This window comes from Struthio camelus, chromosome 3 (assembly GCF_040807025.1).
Source record: "Struthio camelus isolate bStrCam1 chromosome 3, bStrCam1.hap1, whole genome shotgun sequence".
In the NCBI taxonomy this organism is placed as follows: domain Eukaryota; kingdom Metazoa; phylum Chordata; class Aves; order Struthioniformes; family Struthionidae; genus Struthio; species Struthio camelus.
This window is the reverse complement of record NC_090944.1, coordinates 97152478-97172043: the sequence shown is the minus strand read 5'-3', so window position 1 is coordinate 97172043 and position 19566 is coordinate 97152478. Positions and strand designations below refer to the sequence as shown.

The window sequence follows — 19566 nt, the reverse complement described above, 5'->3', positions numbered from 1 at the left end:
TACATCTAGTATTTTTGTTCTTCTGTGGATGCTTGAAATTGTGGAACAAGATTTCACCCAAGAGAATTTTTGAGAAGATCTTTTTTTTTGCAATAATGGTTTTCTTTGTAAATATTTTTGATTTTATCTTTGCCAGGTTTGCTCCAAAGCGTATTCACGTGAAAGTAAATAGTAGCACAGACTTTCATCCTGAAGGGGGGATGAGTGAAGTGTCAGGAAATACCTTATGGAGAGAAGAAGTTCAGACTGTCATTTGGGTAAACAAGACATAGAGTTTTTGATTTTCTGTGTTTTGCCCCTGAAGCAGCACAGCAATGAAAGTTCAAATGAGGAAATTGTAGATTCAGAGGAAGTGCCGGGGGAAAAACAGGAAGGCCATACTTCAATGGACTCTGGATTTCATCCTTATATCATTTCAATCAAAAATGACAGAAGTTACCAAAAATTGGAAAAAAAAAGTCTGTGATGTCTGTTAACAAACAAAATTGAAAATAGAAATATTCAAGGCTAATAATACCGAAATTGGAAGAAATGTTTTATAAATGGTCACTTGTGTTGGTGAGCACAGAGCTAAATTCCCTCATGGGAAGGCCTGGTTACTGATGTGATGTAGGTAGACCCCTTAAAAATCTGAGGAGAGGTGAAGGGAGAACTGAATGTGAATTTAAACACATTCAGGCCACTTTTCATCACTGTGTGCTCAGTGAAGTTGTTATGCAGTGGCTAAATTGTGTTGTATGCTGTTTTCCGTAGTAGTGAGGTCTACTTAATGCTTGAAGCTTAGATGAATTTTTTCCACTCTGTGTAGCTGCTGCTTTTTAAGTATGCCAAACAAACATGCCAAATACATCTCTTAGATGTGAAGTTAAGAAGATTTTTATGTATAGCACTGCTCAATTCTAACACCTCACTTTCCATTTGTCTGCCTCTTGACACCTCAAATTGCAGCAGCCTTTTCTTTTGTCACCATGAAAGCTACGGTTTCTCCTCTCAGCTCATTACAATTTGAGGTCTCAGGGGGCAGTTCTTCAAAATACAGTTTTATTAAGAGCAGAAAAGTCAAGTTTTAATAGGAAGTAACACAGCTGTTATGTGAATCAGCTTAAATCCAGTGGGAAATAATCACATGAAAATTTAATGGACGATACTATTGAAATTTTCAAGAGAAAACTGTGTGCTGCTGACAGTGGTATGTGACTTCTGATTCAAGGACTATCATGTTTTTTTTTTTTTCTATTTTAGGATAACTCTTTCCTTTCTTTCCATATTTATTTATTTTTCTCTGAGAGTGAAGGAAGGTGTTTTTCTTTATTTTCTTCCTTTAAGAAATTGTAGTTCAGCTCCTAACTTCTTTCAGTCTTTCACAGTGGCATGACTTTTATGGACCTAGTATGGATAAAATCATTGCAGGGTTATGTATAATACAAGGCTGATAGCGCGCCCCTGGTTCACTATACTTTTTTGGATGTTTCTGTGCACAAGGTAGTCATCATTTCAGGTATGTACACCGTTGTTTATAGACCTGGGATAGGTGTGTAAGTGACACCCTACATTATAGATCAGCTCAGAATTAAAGGTGCACGTTACCACTCCTTTGGCAGGGCAGGATTCATGGCACATCTCTGCTAGATTCCCTTTATTCCCTCATATGCTGAGGAATGTTCCTACTGATGACTGTGTCTTTGGCCTGCTGATGGCATCAGCAGCCAAATGAAAAAAGTCCTGCCTATTTGAATAAGCTGCTATGGTGATAGGTAACTTTGTTTGTGATGAGTATCTTAGAATCAGACATGACTTTCTTTTTCAACAGTGTTTGGGTAGTGCCTTTTCTTTCACTGACTTTTTTGCCCTACTTGAAATGACTCTTGCTGGGTGCTGCTCTCTTTGCAAATTCCATCCCTTAGATGGGACAAAACAGAGCAGTTTATAGCCAAGGCGTTTAACAGCTTTTCTGTTTTATTTTCCCCTCTTTAAATGCCACAGTCAGGCCCAGAGCCTGCCTCTCCTACATGTTGTGTGAGCGTGAGAAGCAGATTGTGTTTTATTGCTTTAACATAAAGTTAATTCTTTTCAGCTTGTGTTCAGACTGGCAATGAAATGACAGCAGGAGTGAGGTGAGAGTAAGTGATGATGTCTTGGCATTCGACACTTAAAATGAATGTGTGCCTGTGAAGTTCTGAGTCATTGATTCCCTTTCCAGGCAGCAGTGTGGCATAGCAATGCATTTCGATACTATGATGGATTTTAGATTAGCCAAATAGCCCCAAACAGCAAACACTTTATTGTTTGATGGAAAGAGAGGCTTTCATTTGTTTAACATTGTAGTATCAAGAAGTATATGAAAAACTGGCTAGTCTGGGATTTGCATTGCCACCTACATTATACAGTGACCTTCAGGGCACAAAATGCCCCAAACCATGTCCTCTGTTTCTCCAAGTCTGAGATTCACAGAGGAACATTTAGAGAGAGTCTCGGAAATGCCATTCTGAAGTGGAGCTGAAGTGCGAAACACTGTTTTCTCTTCTTTAGTCCTCAGAGATCATGACAAGCCACTTCAGATGTTGGGAGATAGAGCTACAAATGTATGATACTATACAGTAAGGTGTTTTACAGACTTCAGAGAAAAAATAAATATGGCGACTACCTCACCTGAAGCCCTTACATACTGAGAAAAATTAGAGTCAACAGTAACCCCTGAAAACGTGCCCTTTAAGGATTTTCAGAGCAGAAAAACATGTTTATTCCAAAGAAAAACAAGAAACGATTCCTCGTCTTTAGTCCTCTGCTATGGATGTTACCATAAGAAACAACTTGGTCCACTGACATTACCTTACCTTGCAATTTAAGGTGAGCAAATAGTCATCAAATCATAAAATAGCTATTACAGTAAGGAGAAAAAGTACCATTTATGCAATAGGGTTAAAACTGCAGTAGATTTAAAAAGAAAATGAAATGCAAGCGCAACAACGAGGATATATTTTTCATTCTTCAGATTTCATCAGATTTGTATTGTCCCAAAGCACAGAAAATTCCTGACACTGTTATATAACAAAGTATATTAAAAGTGACTAGCATTTAATCCATCAAGATCACTCTCCTTATAATGGCATAGTGGATGGTGAGCAATGTTACTTCCCAGAGAAATGATTGCTAATCAATCTATGTACGTGTTGTTCACTTCACCCATTCAGCTAAATAAAGTTCAACAGCAGAATGAACCATGAAATTTTAGCTTTCTCTGAGATTTAGCCCAGCAATTGTGTATGCATTAAGAATAAAAACTATACCAACAGTGACTGTTTGAATTCGTATCAGGATAGTTCATGTCCTGTTGAAATGGAGCAGGCTTATGAAGATGTATTTTTGTCTTTCACATAAGGCTTTTTTTTTCTATTAGCTGCTATAACTTGCCACTCCTCCAGTGCACTGTCCTTTTTTAAGTATGAAAGATTAAAACAGAGCTTTGAGTGATTTTTGTTTCTTGGCAACGCCTTTCTGCTTCTCAGCACTATCACTGCTACAAAGTATGTCTGAAACCTTGGGTCTGATGACAGAAATCTTCAAAACAAGCAGTCAAGAACAGAGGAAGCTGAATCTACTGTGTTCTTTCTGTTAAACCTCAGTGAACTGTGTCTCCATCAGATATTAGTGTGATGTCTCTGACTGAAGCATTTATTCATAGTATAGCAGTTGACTGTGATTTGAATGATACCTTTTCAATGAGACTGTCTGGGTGTAGCTGAGAATCTAGCTTATATTGCATATTCTTGCACACAATGACTGATGATTTGGAAATCATATAGTTGTATGCATATCACATTTCTATGTGTGTCTGTGTACATTTGCCATCTAAAGAAACAATATTCTATTGCTTTTAGTTTTCGGAATTTATATTCCAAATACATATAAACATTTCTCTTTTTACCTGGGAACTTTTGTATTTAAAAGTATTCTTCAAGGCTTCTTTTTCTTTTCCAATGCACTTCATAGAAGTTTTTGATGTTACTAATCTCCACCTGCCATTCTTTGAGTTGGAAGGTGATTCTTTAAGTGTTCATCCCCTAACACCACGTGCAGCACTAGCTGGGGAATACAGAATCTGCCTGAACTGAATTTCCTAGACCTTCAGGCATGTATGACTGGCCTACTGGCTGCACTTTCCTATTCAAGCTCATAGTTATTCTCCCTGAATTCGACTGTCTTACTTCATTTGGGCTTCTTAGAGTATTCCCTTTTCAGCCTGATTTTAGCAAATTGAGATACATATCAGTGTTGCCTTTGTTGTGTCTGTAATACACTAGTGTACTTCTTGCTTGGAGGTTAGAAAACTTCTGCGAGCTGAGTTTTCTTTCTGTGCTGTTCTAGTGCTGATGTGCAGAGAATAGTGGCGTTAGTCTTTTACCAGTCTATGAGATATCTATGAGAACAACTACCCAGTTGTTCTCCTGTTTGAGCAGTATTTGATTTATAGGTTATTCAACCTCTTGCAAAAACAGAGAATTGAAGATGCTTTGGTTATGCAGTTGCCCCGTTGACAGAGCAGACAGATGGAGAGGATTTTAGACTTTCTAGTGGAATAGCTGTGTTAATCGCTTGATTCTTATACCCTGAACTTTTTTTTTTTAATAAGGTAGATACTACTTGCATTCTCAGGGTTAATTCTGAGCTGCAGTGGATCTTAGGTTGTTATTAAAAATGTTTATTAGTGCACTTACTTATATATAATGCAGTGCTAGAATAAGGTGCTGGATTGCTAACGCTGAAAAACGAAAATTAATTGTCTATTAACTAAAGCAAAAAACAAGAGATGTGACCAGTTTATATGTCCCTATTCACTTGTAAGGGCTGTGTTTAGGAAGAGAGGTACCTTAACATTAATTTGGCTTGGCTTTATCCTAGCTGAATGAGATGCCTGAGGTGAGAGTAAAACCACCTTAAATCTCTACATAGCTGAAGGAGAGAGACAGGCTCCTGTTGAGAATGATTCACATCTTAGGTGAGCTTAATTGCCTTCTGGAGAAGGCCAGCTCTCTTCATCCTTTTTCCGTGCAGAGAATCAGTAGTGCTCATAAAGTGGGACCTTTATAGGCCTTTGACATCTTTCCTCCTACTCCTTGCTATACCCAACCTTCCTGGGATTATAAGCTGCTCTGGCAGGACATTTTAAATAATTTCTTCTGCAACTTATCCATCCCTGTTTTCTGCTCTTCATTCCATTTCTACTTCACCCACCTAGAACTAGAGAGTCATACGATCATTCAGGCTGGGAGGGACCTCAGGAGGTCTCTAGCCCAACCTCCTGCTCTAAGAAGGGTCAGCTCTGAGGTCAGACCAGGGTGCTCAGGGCTTTATCGGGTCTTGAAAACCTCCAAGGATGGAGACTGCATAACCTCTCTGTGAAACGTGTTCCCTTGCTTGGCTATTCTCATGGCAAAAAAATCTTTTCCTTATGACAAGTCAGAACCTCACTTATTTTGGTTTATGACCATTGTCTCTTGTTTTACTGCCATGCACCCCCATAAGGAGCATGGCTCCATCATTTGATAATCTTCTCGTAGGACACTGCTGTTTGTTAGGTCACGCTGAAGCCGTCTCTGCTCCAGGCTGATCAAGCCCAGCTCCCCCAGCCTCTCCTCACAGGGGAGATGCTTCAGGTCTGACCACCTTGGCAGCCTCCGCTGAGCTCCCTGCAGTTTGTCCATGTCTTTCTTGTGTTGGGAGGCCCAAGACTGGGCCTGGTGTCCCCCATGCAATCTAACGATTTCTGTGTAAAGAGAAATAATGGGAACTCTTTTTTCTCTTGAAAAGCATTACAATTCAGAGTCCAGGAAGAGTATGAATCAGATCTGGAGCCTATTTATTTTCTTCTAAATCTGAACAGAATGCTCTCTAATCAGCATCAGAGTTGTGGAAGTAATAAGCTCTGGCCTTCCCTGGCAAGCCCCATCATCCTTATCTAAGAAATACTTTCTCTAAAAAATATCAGCACATTTCCGCCTTTGTTTTTGCTCCTGTTCTGTAAAGATACAGAATACCTGAAAAAAGAATGTTATAAATGTTAATGATAAGTCACAGTGCGAAGAAGAAAGAAAAGCTTTGTGAAATTAACAGTTAGGCAACATAAAACAAATTAAACGAACCTCAGCAACTAAATCACTACAGAATTTATTGCCTCAGGATGTCTGATCCAAGAGATAATAGAATTTAGTGGCTTAAAAGATATAAATAACAAAAATATATGGACTTACATTAATTAGGATAAAATTCCAAAGTGGATTTGCACACATCCCAAGCATCAGGACAGAAGCAACTAACTTCCTTCTGTTAGAAAGTGTTTTTGTAGGCTGGTGATTTGGAAAAGGCTTTTTAGCAGGATTATTGCAGTTTGTAGCAGATCGTAGAGTTCACTGACAAAAAGAGCCTGCTGGATTTACGTAGATGATATCTCTGCCAGAGGGGCTGGAACGAGTTTGCAGAGCACGGAAAGCAGAAGGGTATGTGAGGGTGCAAGGCATGAAATAAACCTGGTAAGGTTATGTGCTCTCAATCAAGTGCTGTCCAGATCCCCCTTTTTGCTCCTTCTGCACACTTACGGGCTTTGGGGTGGCTTAAAAATGACCCATTTCTTCTCCTGTATTGCATATACCAGTGAATGTGTCTAGGTGAGCAAACAGATGAAAGAAGGAATACTCTGGAGTATGGATGAAATACAGGTGAATAACTATGTCTGTATTTCATTCTTATATCCAAAACAATAATGCATGAAGCATAAGCGAATCCCAGTTTCATCACCATTTAGCAATGACATAGCAGTACTAGCGTTTCTTTCTGCATGACAGTGCTGTGACTGAAATCTCCTCAGTTGCCACTGTGATGTTTGAGAGTGGTAGGACAAGGCAGATCTGTGCTGAAACATTTATGATTAGCATTGCTAAGAGTCAAAATGCAGACAACAGAAACAAATTAAGTCTTTTTAAAGCATGAATTTGATGTATGTGTGTGTGGTAGCGGCAGTCATGGAGAATTGCTGTTTTGCCTTTTTTTTTGAAATGTAGAACTATAACATTTTCTGTAGTGAAAATATTCATACTTACAGAGTCTGCATGCTTACTGAATCCATGGTTTAAATCAGAGATCCCCCTCTTTTTCAGGCATGTCTCACAACTTCTGTCTTTTTCTTCTTTATCTTTTCCTTCCTCCCCCTTCCCAGCTTCTCCTTACTCCCTAGGCTTCTTATATGGCCTTTTTCTTGTGCTGTTTCCTTTTCTCATCCCTGGTGTTGTCTTGAAGCAGCATGATCCTGCTGTCCTGCAGCTTTGTAGTGGGGCCCAAACAAAGTAGCTCAGAAAACCTTGTGCTCCTCTCAAAAAAATTAAATTTTAAATTAGAATGCTGCACTGGTTGTGGATTGATATTAGTAGGTTGTTAGGAAATATTTAAAGTAACAGGAGAGATTGCTATGCAGCTATTTTAGCAGTATAAACTGGAGTTCTTGCAATGCTGGTAAAGGAATCTGGTAAAGAATGAAACGTCGTAGGACTTGAATAATGCAGCAAGAGCGTGACTAGCTAATACCGATCTCTTCCTAGAACATTGGTTCTTGTGAGCCAAACCAAACCAAGTAACTACAAAGAAAGCATTGAGTAAGAAAATTACTGAAAATAAAAGAGCGCCTGTGATCCTGACTGTTACATATTATGGTTTTGTACACTACAGTGAATTAAAGTTATTCCTCGTTATATTCCCAGTAATGATACTTCTAAGGAAATCTCTGTCCTTTACTGTAGTTCTGATAAAGTTCCTGAGGAAAATATCATGTAATTGAAATCTCCTGTTTTAATGTTATATAATCTGAAACTGTTCTGAAGAGAAAAGCAGGCTGCACAGTCAGGGTAAGAATGATAGCAGTTTTGTCAGCCTCGAAACAGTGAGTGAATGTCATGGGGCCACCTGCTAATGCTAATATAAGTAGTGGAACTGCAGCTACAAATATGAGTTCTAATAGCCATTTATTAAGGAGAATGCTTTCTTTAATGCCATCATTATATTACATAGAAGAAGAGAGGGCTTTCATGACACCAGGACCTTGATTTGGAGCCAGGTGGTTATCTGCAGGAGATAGGATGAATCCAAACAAGAAGACTAAATTGCTGCCAAGTCTTTTATTACATAGTCTTTAAATTGCTGTATAAGTCTTTTAACCTTTTAAAATTCTCTTTCTTTTCTTTTGTTCTTTCAACAGTGGAAGCTCTACATTTGGGAACACTGATGGCAGCACATGGCTATTTCTTTCCAATCTCAGACCATGTTCTAACACTAAAGGATGATGGAACCTTTTATCGATTCCAGGTGAGTGTTTTATATATGTTCCTGAGCTGCACAAATGGGAGCTCATACTAAAGGCCTCATATGAAGGTTCATGGCAAATTATAAAATGCTTTCTCTCTTATGTAACCTAGCAGATGGTGACAATTCCTCTTGAATTAAAAATTGATAGGATTTTGTTCGGAAAATTAAGTCAATAAATTGTGTTAAGAAAAGAGTAGCCCTTCTGATCCTTGCAAATGTATTTGGTAAGCAAAATAATGCTAAATGTGGAAGTGTCTCTCATGAAATAAATTACTCTAGTATTTTTGAAGTTTAATAGAGAAAATGAAATTACCTTACAGACTCTTATTACCAACATACTCTTAGTTTGCAAAAGGGGAGGTATCTATTAGAAAAGGAGAGCAAAACATATTTTTTGCCTGTCAGAGGACTTCCTTACAGATAGCAGACTAATACTAAAGTAGAAATGTGTTCTTCAAAAGAGTGCAAACACATTTCTACATCACAATGTATATGACAAAGATATGCAGGTGCTTCAGAAGAAGCTAGAAGGAACGTTCATTTGATATAAACATATAAATATATGTGTGTATTTTATTCAGGATCCTACCTAGTTATATTTCGTTGTATTAGATTTTAAACTAAAGGCTTAGGTGGGTGGGTTCTATCAATGAATAGCAAGCTAGAATTTTGCAGAGCAACACCTCCTCTGACTTGTAACAAATACGATTGTATAGTATTTGATTATGTATTCTAGACCAGGAATTAATTTGCTTGGTTTGCCATATGCCACCACTGACAGCGGTGGTTTTATTGTGTATTGTGATTAAGCAATAGTGGTGGCAGGTATCACCACCAGCTGCTTGAAGACCTTTACTAGATATTTGCTACTTTGAGATCATGATATGATGAGCATCATTATGAAATTGATTATGTAAATATCATAGTTTGGGAAGCCTGTTCTCCTATTGCCAAGTGCATTACCTAGTCACAGAAAAATAATCTCTGATAGAACACAGTCTATTGTCCTCAAGATAATTAAGTCTAAATTTTGTCTTAAAAATTATTTAAGTAAGAAACCATAGAAAATAAAATAGACCTGAGACTGCTGTCTTACAAATATAGAAAAAAAAATGTGATATACTGGAGAGCAGTTATTGCATCAAGCATTATATTAGGTTAATTGCTGTAGAATACTTTTATCAATATTTTTATTTGAGTTCCGCTCTATAGACCCCATATAAAGGAAAAGAAAAGGTCCTAGTATTTGGTCTAAAAAGTAAAATGTTAGAGTGAATATAACTAAGTATCTACAGTGCAGTCTAGCAGAGAAGAGAACAGTTAGTGCATGCATTTCAGTATCGCTATTAAGATATTCTCCTGTGTAGTCGATCATACAGTGTAAAAATCCTGCCCTTCAGCAAACAATGAGTTACAAGTGTACAGGTAATACAGAAGAAAGTCATGCCAGGCTTCCTCCCCTACATCCACAGCCACCATTGATCCAGGAGAGGGGTTTTGAAGGAAAAGTTTTCCCTCCCGGTGTGCTGCCTCCTCCTCAATATTCAGCCCAGAATCTGTTTTCTCAACTCCATTTCCCCTTCTCCCCCATCCACACAACCCCGACCTTGCCTTGGTAGCTCTGCATACCAGACTGTCCTCTGACCAGTGACCCTTAATAGTTAGGACTTATCCACTTCCCACTGTTTCCTTTATTTCCTGCTCTCGCTTGGTGGCAACTGCTCATTCAGAGTTGGTGTATGGGAGAGAGGGATGGCACAGGGTGAAGGGACTAACTGCTGAGGGGAAGGCACTCAAGGGGTTATAGAGTAAGCAAAATGCAGAAAAAGATCAAGGAGGTGGTTGAGGTTCTGATTCTTGCCTTGTCTCTGCATAAGCAGCAGCCAGTAGGACACATTATTGGAGGACCTCCTTTTGCAGAGAATGGAACTTATTTTGGGGGGTTCAGCTTACTGAAATCAAGGTGAAAATACTGCACAGCAACTGGTCTGCTTATATCTACATGTGGGAAATGAGCACCTCCCCTACCATAATTCAGTCGAAGGAAGAGATCAATTAGCATTTGCTGTGCTGTGAGCAACTGAGGTTATTGCAGCTAGTCTGTCATGGGCTTTCCTCGGAGAAGTCTACAGTCTACATGGCTGGACATAAAGATTTAGTTAGGGTTAGATTGTAAACCAATGTCAATTGTTTTATTTAAGTTATGGATTACGCACATATTTGCCATGTGCGTATCAAATAAGGTAATTTCCTCAAGTGGTGCCCTGGTAGGTAGCTGTAGCAATTTGGCTATTTGCTGCTTTGTAGCACCCTTTGCAGCTGCTGCTTTAAAGCTGATTTAAGTCTGCGTTGCTGTAACTATGCTAACAATGATAAAACAATGCAATTTTAGCTGTTAATGTATGGCATGAGAAAAAATATATAGTGGTGGCATACTGTGTAATTAGAGTTGTACCAGCATAACTTACTTCACTGAAAAACCTGCGTTCCTTATCAAAATAAAGCTAATGCAAAAACTATTATTACAACTGTTAAATTGGAAGATGAAGACAGTATATTCAACAGGGAGAAAGGAAATGTTTCCAAAAGTTCAACTGTAAATGTGTGAATGTTGCACTAGAATACTTGTTCAGGTGTTCTGTTGTTTCTTCAGAAATAGGACCCTTGATTGGACAGGATTCACCAATTTCTAGATATTTTAATAGAAAGAGAAAATGCAGTGCACCTGCCAGCACCGAGAAGTTTAGAACTTGTCTCTGCAGAGAAGTCTTTGCCTGCAATACAGCAGCCTGACCTACAAAAACCAGGCTAGCTACGATAACGTTCTCGATGCACTTCATTTTTGTAATCCAAAGGGTAACAGATTCCCTCCTGGCAGTAAAATTACTTCCAATTTGTTTTAAACAAGTTGTATAGAGATGGCTAAAAGTAGTGGAGATTATGTTTCATTTGCACAAACGCCCTTTTACAGGCAAAATTATGCTTTTTCAGTTATTACTCTTGCCATCAGGAGGGCTGTAAAATCCTAGCTGTATCTGCTCTTTTAGATAATATGGCTTTAGAAATAAAAAAACCATTCCTGATTGTTCTTTGACCTACTCAGGACTAATTAGGTCAATTTCTGTGATAATAATTTAAATCAGAGGGGATGGATCTAAATATTCTTTGTCTTACTCATAGAGTTGTAGTTTCTTATTAATCTCAATGTGGCATAGCAGGAAATTTTGGGCTAGTGATGCTTTGCAAACCTGAACTCTCAGATTCTGAACGTGTGTATGGCTCTTTCATGGTATTTTAATCCTAGTACCAAAGAAGGAGCTGAATACTGCTCTCCACGCTCCTGTATCTGAGAGCAAATATGTGCATGAGGCACAAATAGTGCAAGGTGCACCTTAGAAAGCAGATCCTCCTGAGGCCAAGCATTGCTCACTGGCATCCTTTCAGCCCTGTCCACATTACTGATAACGTGGCTGTCCTGGTGAGGAATGCCCAGCTCTCACCAACTAAGCTGCTAACCTTCCAGAAGTGTCACCCAGAGAAGGAAATGTTGATTTCTTCTACAAATTGCACATCCTGCCTAAGTGTCTCGCCACCCATAGTGAAAAGTAGTATTTTCTAATACCTTTTGTCTTTAAGCAAACTCCTAGGATACTTGAGGCTTGTAATCATCACAATCCCATTTTTCGATGATTAATTTCTAATTTATTGTAAAATACGTTTCGGAGGTAAAGTTTAGGTTCTGCTATTGTTTTGTAACTTTTAAGTTGAAAGGCATAAATAGCTGAGAAAAGGGTGAAAATGGGAACAAAGTTTCTTGTGAAAACATGAGTCTGGTGAAGACAGCAACAAAAATTTGAGTTTGGCAAGATGAAAATTTCACTTGTAATTTCTTTTCCTGTTCAAAAGACACTTTCTTGAAGAACATGTCTAACCTTTCCAACCTTATTTTTCTCATCCTTTAAGTGGAGATTAAAATACATAGCAAACAAATGTTGCAGAGAGCTTTAAACATCTTGGACGCAAAACTGTGTGGAGTGTGAGGGGCTGTGGATGCTTGCGGATCCCCCTCAGGGGCATCATCGTGCTTACTGGGTTGCTCTGAGTCGCTGGACTGAGCTGAGCTGAGCACCCTGGGGCTGTGCCCCGAGCCGAGCCAGCCCCAGGGCTGAGCTCTCCGGCCCTGTTTGAACACTGCAGCTCTCCACCGCTGTCTGTAGCCTCCTTGGAACAGCTGCCGTGCCTCGAGAGAAGGCTTTTATTGGAAGCCACTTCTTTACAATAAAGGAAAGAAGCAGGTTAGCTTCTCCAGCGTTTTGCTGGTTTTATTTGGAAATTGCAGGTACAAGGACTATTTTGTAGTCTCTGCAGCTCAGGCTCAGCATGTACTAGTTCTTTTTATGTTTCAAAGAGGGGAAAATCATTTCCAATCCATGTGTCTTTCTGACTCCCCTGTCTGTCTGCTCAGACACACTTTCCCCCACTGCCTTCCATGTTCATCCCCTTCCCAGGTTAGGAAAGAAGAGCCAAAATCCGTGTTGTTTCCTACTACCTCAACCTGTTTTTTTGATTCCCAGTTCACAGGGGAGCACTGCTGGCTGATACCCTTTCTGTTTGGGCTAGATGCTGCTAGACCAGCGTTCTTAACCTTTTCCTTTGCTAAGAGATCATTTGAGTCAACTGTAGTGAATATAAACCTGAATGCCTATGAACTCTGCCATCCCTCATGCAAGGCGTTTAGACTTGTATATAACAATTCTTTAGCAAAGACTTGATTTCTGCGGTTTATAAAGATTCCCTAGTGCCCATTAGAAGAAGAAGAACAGTAATATGCAAAGGAAGGTTTATGACTGATTTGAATATTCCTCCCCCATCCACAGTAATTAGATTTTAAAAGATTTCAGAGAGTGGAGCAGCTTCAGAAACTACAATCCTTTTCATATTACTATCAACAAGGGGTAGCTGAAAGATACTTAATGGCCTGCCCCTTCAGTAATACAGTAATACAGTTTAGTGCATAGAAATTAATCATGTTTATAAAAGCTGATGGGCAACATTGATTTTTACAAGTGGCTATTTCATTAGTTCAGATATTATAGTTGGTTAACTTTATGTAGAGTCAAAGCAGATCTAATTGTTTGCTCACCACGCATGGCAGCCACTGCTGTCCATATGTTTAATGCTGAGTATGTAATATATTGCAGGATTTTGTTTCATATGACTTTATTAACAGAAGGATTATGAATTTCTATGGTTAAATTTAACTAATAAGTCTGTAATTGAAGAGAAACAGTATGCATTTGCATGTGCAAAACCTGTGCTCTGTCAATAGTCATAAAGCTCTTTGCAACAGCCAACTTTGTTATAAATACTTAAATGGTTCTATGATAGCAAATGTGATACTAGGTAAGACCTCATTTCTCTAGCTGCTGACTTGTACTGGCTGCTTATTCAAATTACAGATACAATTAAACAAAGTACCTTAAAAGTGTAGTAATAAAAACTGGCAGCATTATTTCTGCCTGGGCTGATAAACAGTACTTGACTTTCCCCAAACCGTTCTACCACCCACCTTCCTTCCGGCTATAAGTGGGATGTCATGGCAAAGTGACAAATGTTCCCTTTTAAATTCTTGTTCATGACAAACTGCTTCACATTTCCTTCTGGGGAAAAAATTTTTTTTAAAGTATGATAATTCCTCCAGATTCTCTGCATTTCACAAAGAAAAATTAATATTTTTAAAACTTCTATCTGGAAATGGTGGTGTTGAGGTACAGCATTTTATGCCATGTCTGTAACTCTCCTAGGCAAAATTTTCACTTAGCTAGGGTTTCTAGATCATGAAACAAAGCATGTAGGTTGTATGATGTTTGAGCTATAAGGAATATGCAGCATTGTAAGGGATGTTATAGATACTTCTGCAGTGTACTCTGGATATGTGAGTTGTAAGAAATAATTAAACCAAGCATTCTCCCACAGACCGTATTAAGTTTGCAAATGTAAACCACTGTGCTGGCATAGAGAAGTTCATTTACATGGGCAGTGTCTCCTTGCATTTGCTGTGGGAGTATTTTTAATAGATCAGAAGTGGGCAGCTAGGTTTCTACTTTGCACACGCTCCCTTTTCTCACTTACCTATACCTCAATCCTTGAGACCAGGGATCTTCTTACAAATCTGTGCTGACTTGCCAGTCTTTCCCCTTTGAACACGGTAAATCCTTCCACCCTCACTCTTTATGAATAACCTGTCCAGCAGATTCTTCTAAGAGGATGTTTATAAATCTGGACTGTGAAGTTACGTGATTAAACAAAGGCTTATAACATCTAAAGGAAAAAGTAGTACTCCAGACTCTGTTAGCAGGAAAATTGGTTTTTGGGGTCAGGGGTTCTGGGGATTTCTGTCTAGGATCTATGCAAGATCGGCATTGTCTGATTACCGTGGCTGGGACAAATAAACCTCTCTTTAGCTAGGAGCCTGTCCGGTAGAGGGGCTGAGGAGGGAAGCAGCTTTGGAGAGGTGGGTCTGCAGCCAGGACGTCCCCTTGGGGAACGGAGACCTGCAAGGTGCTGTCTGACAGACTAGAGAGCCAAGCTGAACAGAAGTCCATGATACACGTTCCCCATAGCTTAATGTACCATTCTAATAATTGAATTGTACTGTCACAAAAGTTTTGGTGACAAAGTTTCTCCCTGGGTCTTTTCCTAACCAGGGGTGATATTACTTGAGATTAGCATTTATTACCAGAATTTAGCCAGGAGAACTCTAAGTTTACCCAGTATGCATGCATGACACATGGCAAAGCAGATTAAGTCTAGAACTTTGTAAGTGTTAATACCCAACAATTAGGTGAGAAAATGTGGAAAACACCTTTGGGAAAACTTCAGTCATTTTAGCTGCAGACAGGTTTATTGTTGATGGATTTTTGCGTAGAAGTACAGGATTATAAAAATCCTTTAATCAGAAACTGATTCTTAAAGCCTTTGATTTCCAGTGTCTATATTTTTATGTTGGATTTTATTTTTATGCTCTGGATTTTTTTGTCTGTTTACATTTTTACCCTGTTTTTTCTGCCTGGCTTTAGGAGGATTTCCCTTGCACCTCCTCCCACCATTTCTGTTCTGTTTTGAGAGTGAATAGCTCTTGCCTATTCCTTGAAAACATTTTTTTGAGCAGGTGTATGCCCATCTTATGGTGATACCGTAGTTTTGTACTTCCTGATAAGAATGTAATGTAGGACTTTGCTTTGATCAAAATACATTGCATCTACTGCTTCTCTCTTATCTTCTAAGGGCTTTGTATATGATCTTGAGAAATCTGAGTTGTACTAACAAAAGTTAGCTGTTAGGGATTTGCAGATGGATAGTGTGTTCAAATTGTTGGCGCCTGATTCTAGAAAGTTTGAATTTAGAATCTAGAAAGTTTCTGTAAATTGGCTGAACTAACCTGCAATCCCTTGAGTCAGCTTTTTTCCCTTTTTTGGAAAAGATAGATCTTTGCCTTGCTCTAGTCTTCTGGGACTCCTCTGTGCTATGTGAGTTTTTCAAAACAACTGCTCGTGTTTCAAAGGTCACTTGCGTGAATATTTTTCACATATAAAACTTGCACTTCAGATAATTTGCACCCCTTTAAGCATCCTGCAGATAATTCAATACTTTTAATAACCCTTACCAATATAGAGGTCGATGACTATTAGATACTCTAGAGAATTAGGGACAGAGGAAAAAAAGAGGTATTAGAGCAAATTTCTACACATAATATTTACACGTGCATGTAACTCACGGTGCAGCTGAGTCAGGAGTTGGGTTTTTGTTTGTTTTTATTTTTTACAAATAAAGCCAGAGTTTACACACATGAGAACAGGTTAATTCCTTAAGCGTTCTGTGGCGAATTTCGTCAGGCCTCTAACTTGAACTGTCCGACCTTTTATAAATATTTCTCATCCTATTTTTTCTGTACTTTGCCCTGTCGTCTTATCTTCTTGTCAAAATTAATTTTGAGCATGTCTACAGAATTGATTGTTGCAGACCTAAACTTTGTTCCCACTTCAAGCCAGCTGGCTGGAAGCCAGCTCTGGTGTGTTGCTGTGCTTGAGCTAATGAGCTTTACTTCTCAGCAGGTCTATTAAACGAGGCAGAGCACCATGCTAGCAAGGTCACAGCTGGCAGTTCAGAGGTAGCTTGTGTCTGCCCAGTTCAGAGCATCAGCAAGGAAAACTCATGCCTACCTGTCATTCCCTGGGCAGAAAGACCCTTTTCTGACCACAGTCTCCCTCCTTCTGGAGATTGAAACAAGCAAGGCCTTTAATAATCAGCTATAGTTGTCTGCACTACCTGTTATTTCAACTTCTTTCTGATCTCATGATGTTTCCTTTTTGTTGAGGGCTTTTTTTTTTTTTTTTTGCCTTACCTCTTAATATATTGTGGAGCCTTTTATTATCACTTCTCACGTACTTTTCTAATTAAAACACATGTTCTGTTTTAACCTTTCTACTTTTATGTCTAGAAGGATGAGGGTGGGGAGAGGCTTAGACTCACCTTTATTAGCATATGCATTCATTTGCACTTCTTGTGTGATCTCCTTTTGGTGTTTAGTTGAGTAAAGATCGCCAGTGTGGCCTCACTGGTATTTTACTATGCTTCTCTCTAAAAATACTTAAGGCACTTAATAAGTCTTTCTCAATAAGTGTTGGCTCCCTTCCGTCTCTTTAGCCCTCAGATTACTTTCCCAAGAGACCATATCTACCTGTTCTGTAGCCTGTTGGACCCTGTTCTGTTAAACTTGTCTTTTTAGAGTACCGAGCTTTGTCATTACTGAACTGCTTTCACCTATACGCTTTTTCAAAGTCTCATTAGTTTTCCTCTAATGGAATCAAATCTAAAATATTTGCTCCCTCAACAGCTTTGTTGAACTCCTGAAAGAAAAAGCATCCACTGTACATTTTCAGAAATACCTGGAGGCTGCCACGTTATTTCTTCGGCAAGTGTCTGGATAAGTCCTCTGTTAGAAGCAGGTCCTGCTGTTTGGACTCTTCTTTTTGAAGTTTAGAAAAGCCTTAGCCACCTCTTTCTCTTAGTGAGCTAAAGTGATGTTTTGCAAGACTGGAGAATCTGCCTCCTTCCCATATTCTGTTTATCATCCCCAAAGTGCAAGTTCCAGTATAAGTTTAACGTGTTATTTTAACTAAATGCTGAAAACAGTAATGTCACATTTATCCTTCATTGATACAATCTTTCTGAGTGCCTCTCAGTACTATTTCTTGTAGGACTCTTTCTGACCAGGGGTAGTTTTTCATTTACATGTGAAATGACAGAATCCTCCTGTTATATCAGAAACACAGACTATTTCCTCATGGCCTGACATGAAATGAATGCCTGAATGGCAAAATCTCATGGGATTGGCTCAAAATCAGAAGGCAGAATTTCTTTTTTTAACCTCATTGAGGGCAGGAGCATATCTAATTTCTCAAGAGCTATCCTAAGTGTATATGAGGAATTTTAATATGGAGTTCACAGCAAATATACCTACCATCAGAAGAATCTTTTTGTTTTTACTTCTGAATGGGTTCTTTCCCAGTACCTTTCTCCAGCCATTCTCCAACACAGATGCTATTGCCCCCAAATAATTTCTGAGCCCCAGACAGTTTCAGCAGCTTCCTGCGCTGGATATGGTTTCTACGTATTTAGAAACCCCAAGTTTGAAAACTGTTGTATTAAATCATGGTGACTTTATTCTTTATAAGATTAATATGGTTAAATCATTTTTACAGCTTTTTGATTCTCTGGAATTCACTGGGTGCTACCATTTATAAACAAGGGGTTCTCTTGCCTAATCTTGGCATTTGTGGTTCTGGTTGGTTCCAATGGCACTACAAAGGAATAACTGATAGGAAGAACGACTCATTGTTACTCCATTACAGAGCAAGAAACATCTTACAAGAACCTTGTCTCAGCCTTTGAAGTTAGGTTGTGACTTTTTTTTTTTATCCTTTAATTCATTATTATTGCTTAGTGAATAACAAAAAGCTGCAAGATTGAATATTGCATTTTCTACATTTTATATACTGTTTCAAAAGACATCTGCAATACTTTGTTTTAGATGTGTATATTCCTTGGCTTAGAAGAGGGACGGGGGAAGTAAGCAAGTGGCAGGGAATGAGCTTCTCCTCCTATTAAAGTTGGTAGGTCATTGTTGCAACAGAGTTAGATTTTTAAGCCTATTTATTTAACCTGAAAGTAGGTGTGAATGTGTCACCCTTCTGTCCTCCTGATTTCTAGATTACCATTCAAATGATTTTGAGGGGAGGTGTACATCAAGAGAGGTTTCCATTTTTGCAGCTGGGAGGTCTTTGAGGAAAAGCAATAGGAAGCAAAGAGTAAAGTAGAAGTTTGTCTTAAGGAAGCACCTGTGTTTCAAATTACAGCTCAGAGCAGTCCTCGCATTTAATTAGGTTAAATTAGCTTCCCAAATGATATGCAATGGGTGTGTGTGTGTGTGTGTGTGTGTGTGTGTGTGTGTGTGTGTGTGTGTGTATGTATGTATGTATATATATAAATGTACTATCTATATAAATACTATAATCTTTTTAAATTTTCAAAAAAAAATTAAGGATTTTTGTGTGAAAAATTCCTGCATTGTTTTATTTTCTTCATTTGGTGGAAGGGAATTATTTTAACAATATATTTCACCCAGTTTAAAAAAATATTGAATGAATTCTTGATATTTTTATTGACTTTCCGTTAAAAACATCACATTTTAAATATGAAATGACAAGTGTTAAAGACATTTGGAAAAAACAAGAGCTTCAACAAATGAAAATGACTTTGATAGCTTAGTGAAAATAAGGTGTGTTTATTGGCTTTTTTTAATAAGTAGTTCATAAGAAAGAGTCTTGAATATTATATATTAATGAAATATATTAATATATATTAAAATTATGTATTAATGAAAACACTCCAAAATCAGGAACTGAACAGACCCAAAAGTGTCTTCTGTTTTTTCACCTTCTAAAACTCATTCTTCAGGTCATGTAAGAGGTGTGTTGCTAAGGAAGATGAAAAAGACAACCTCACTACCTAACCTTGTGTTTTTTGTTCCCTTCCCTTTAAAAATAAAAAGAATACTTTGTTCTTCTTTTCCAATGCCATTCTGACACTGGTGCGATAAACAAGCATACCAAAGTAATCTGCTGTTTTGATGTCTATTTCAAAACCGTCGAGTTA

General features: G+C 38.4%; 1 protein-coding gene across 9 annotated transcripts in view; it reads left to right on the top strand.

The window, feature by feature from the left end:
• The window catches only part of RGS7 (regulator of G protein signaling 7), a 284031-nt gene that overhangs the window by 203365 nt on the left and 61100 nt on the right, over nucleotides 1–19566 (top strand). For all 9 annotated transcript variants that reach the window (XM_068939272.1, XM_068939273.1, XM_068939271.1 and 6 more), the window contains one exon: nucleotides 8243–8349. In XM_068939272.1, the coding sequence (XP_068795373.1) occupies nucleotides 8243–8349 (107 nt within the window). The remainder of the gene's footprint in view (nucleotides 1–8242; nucleotides 8350–19566) is intronic.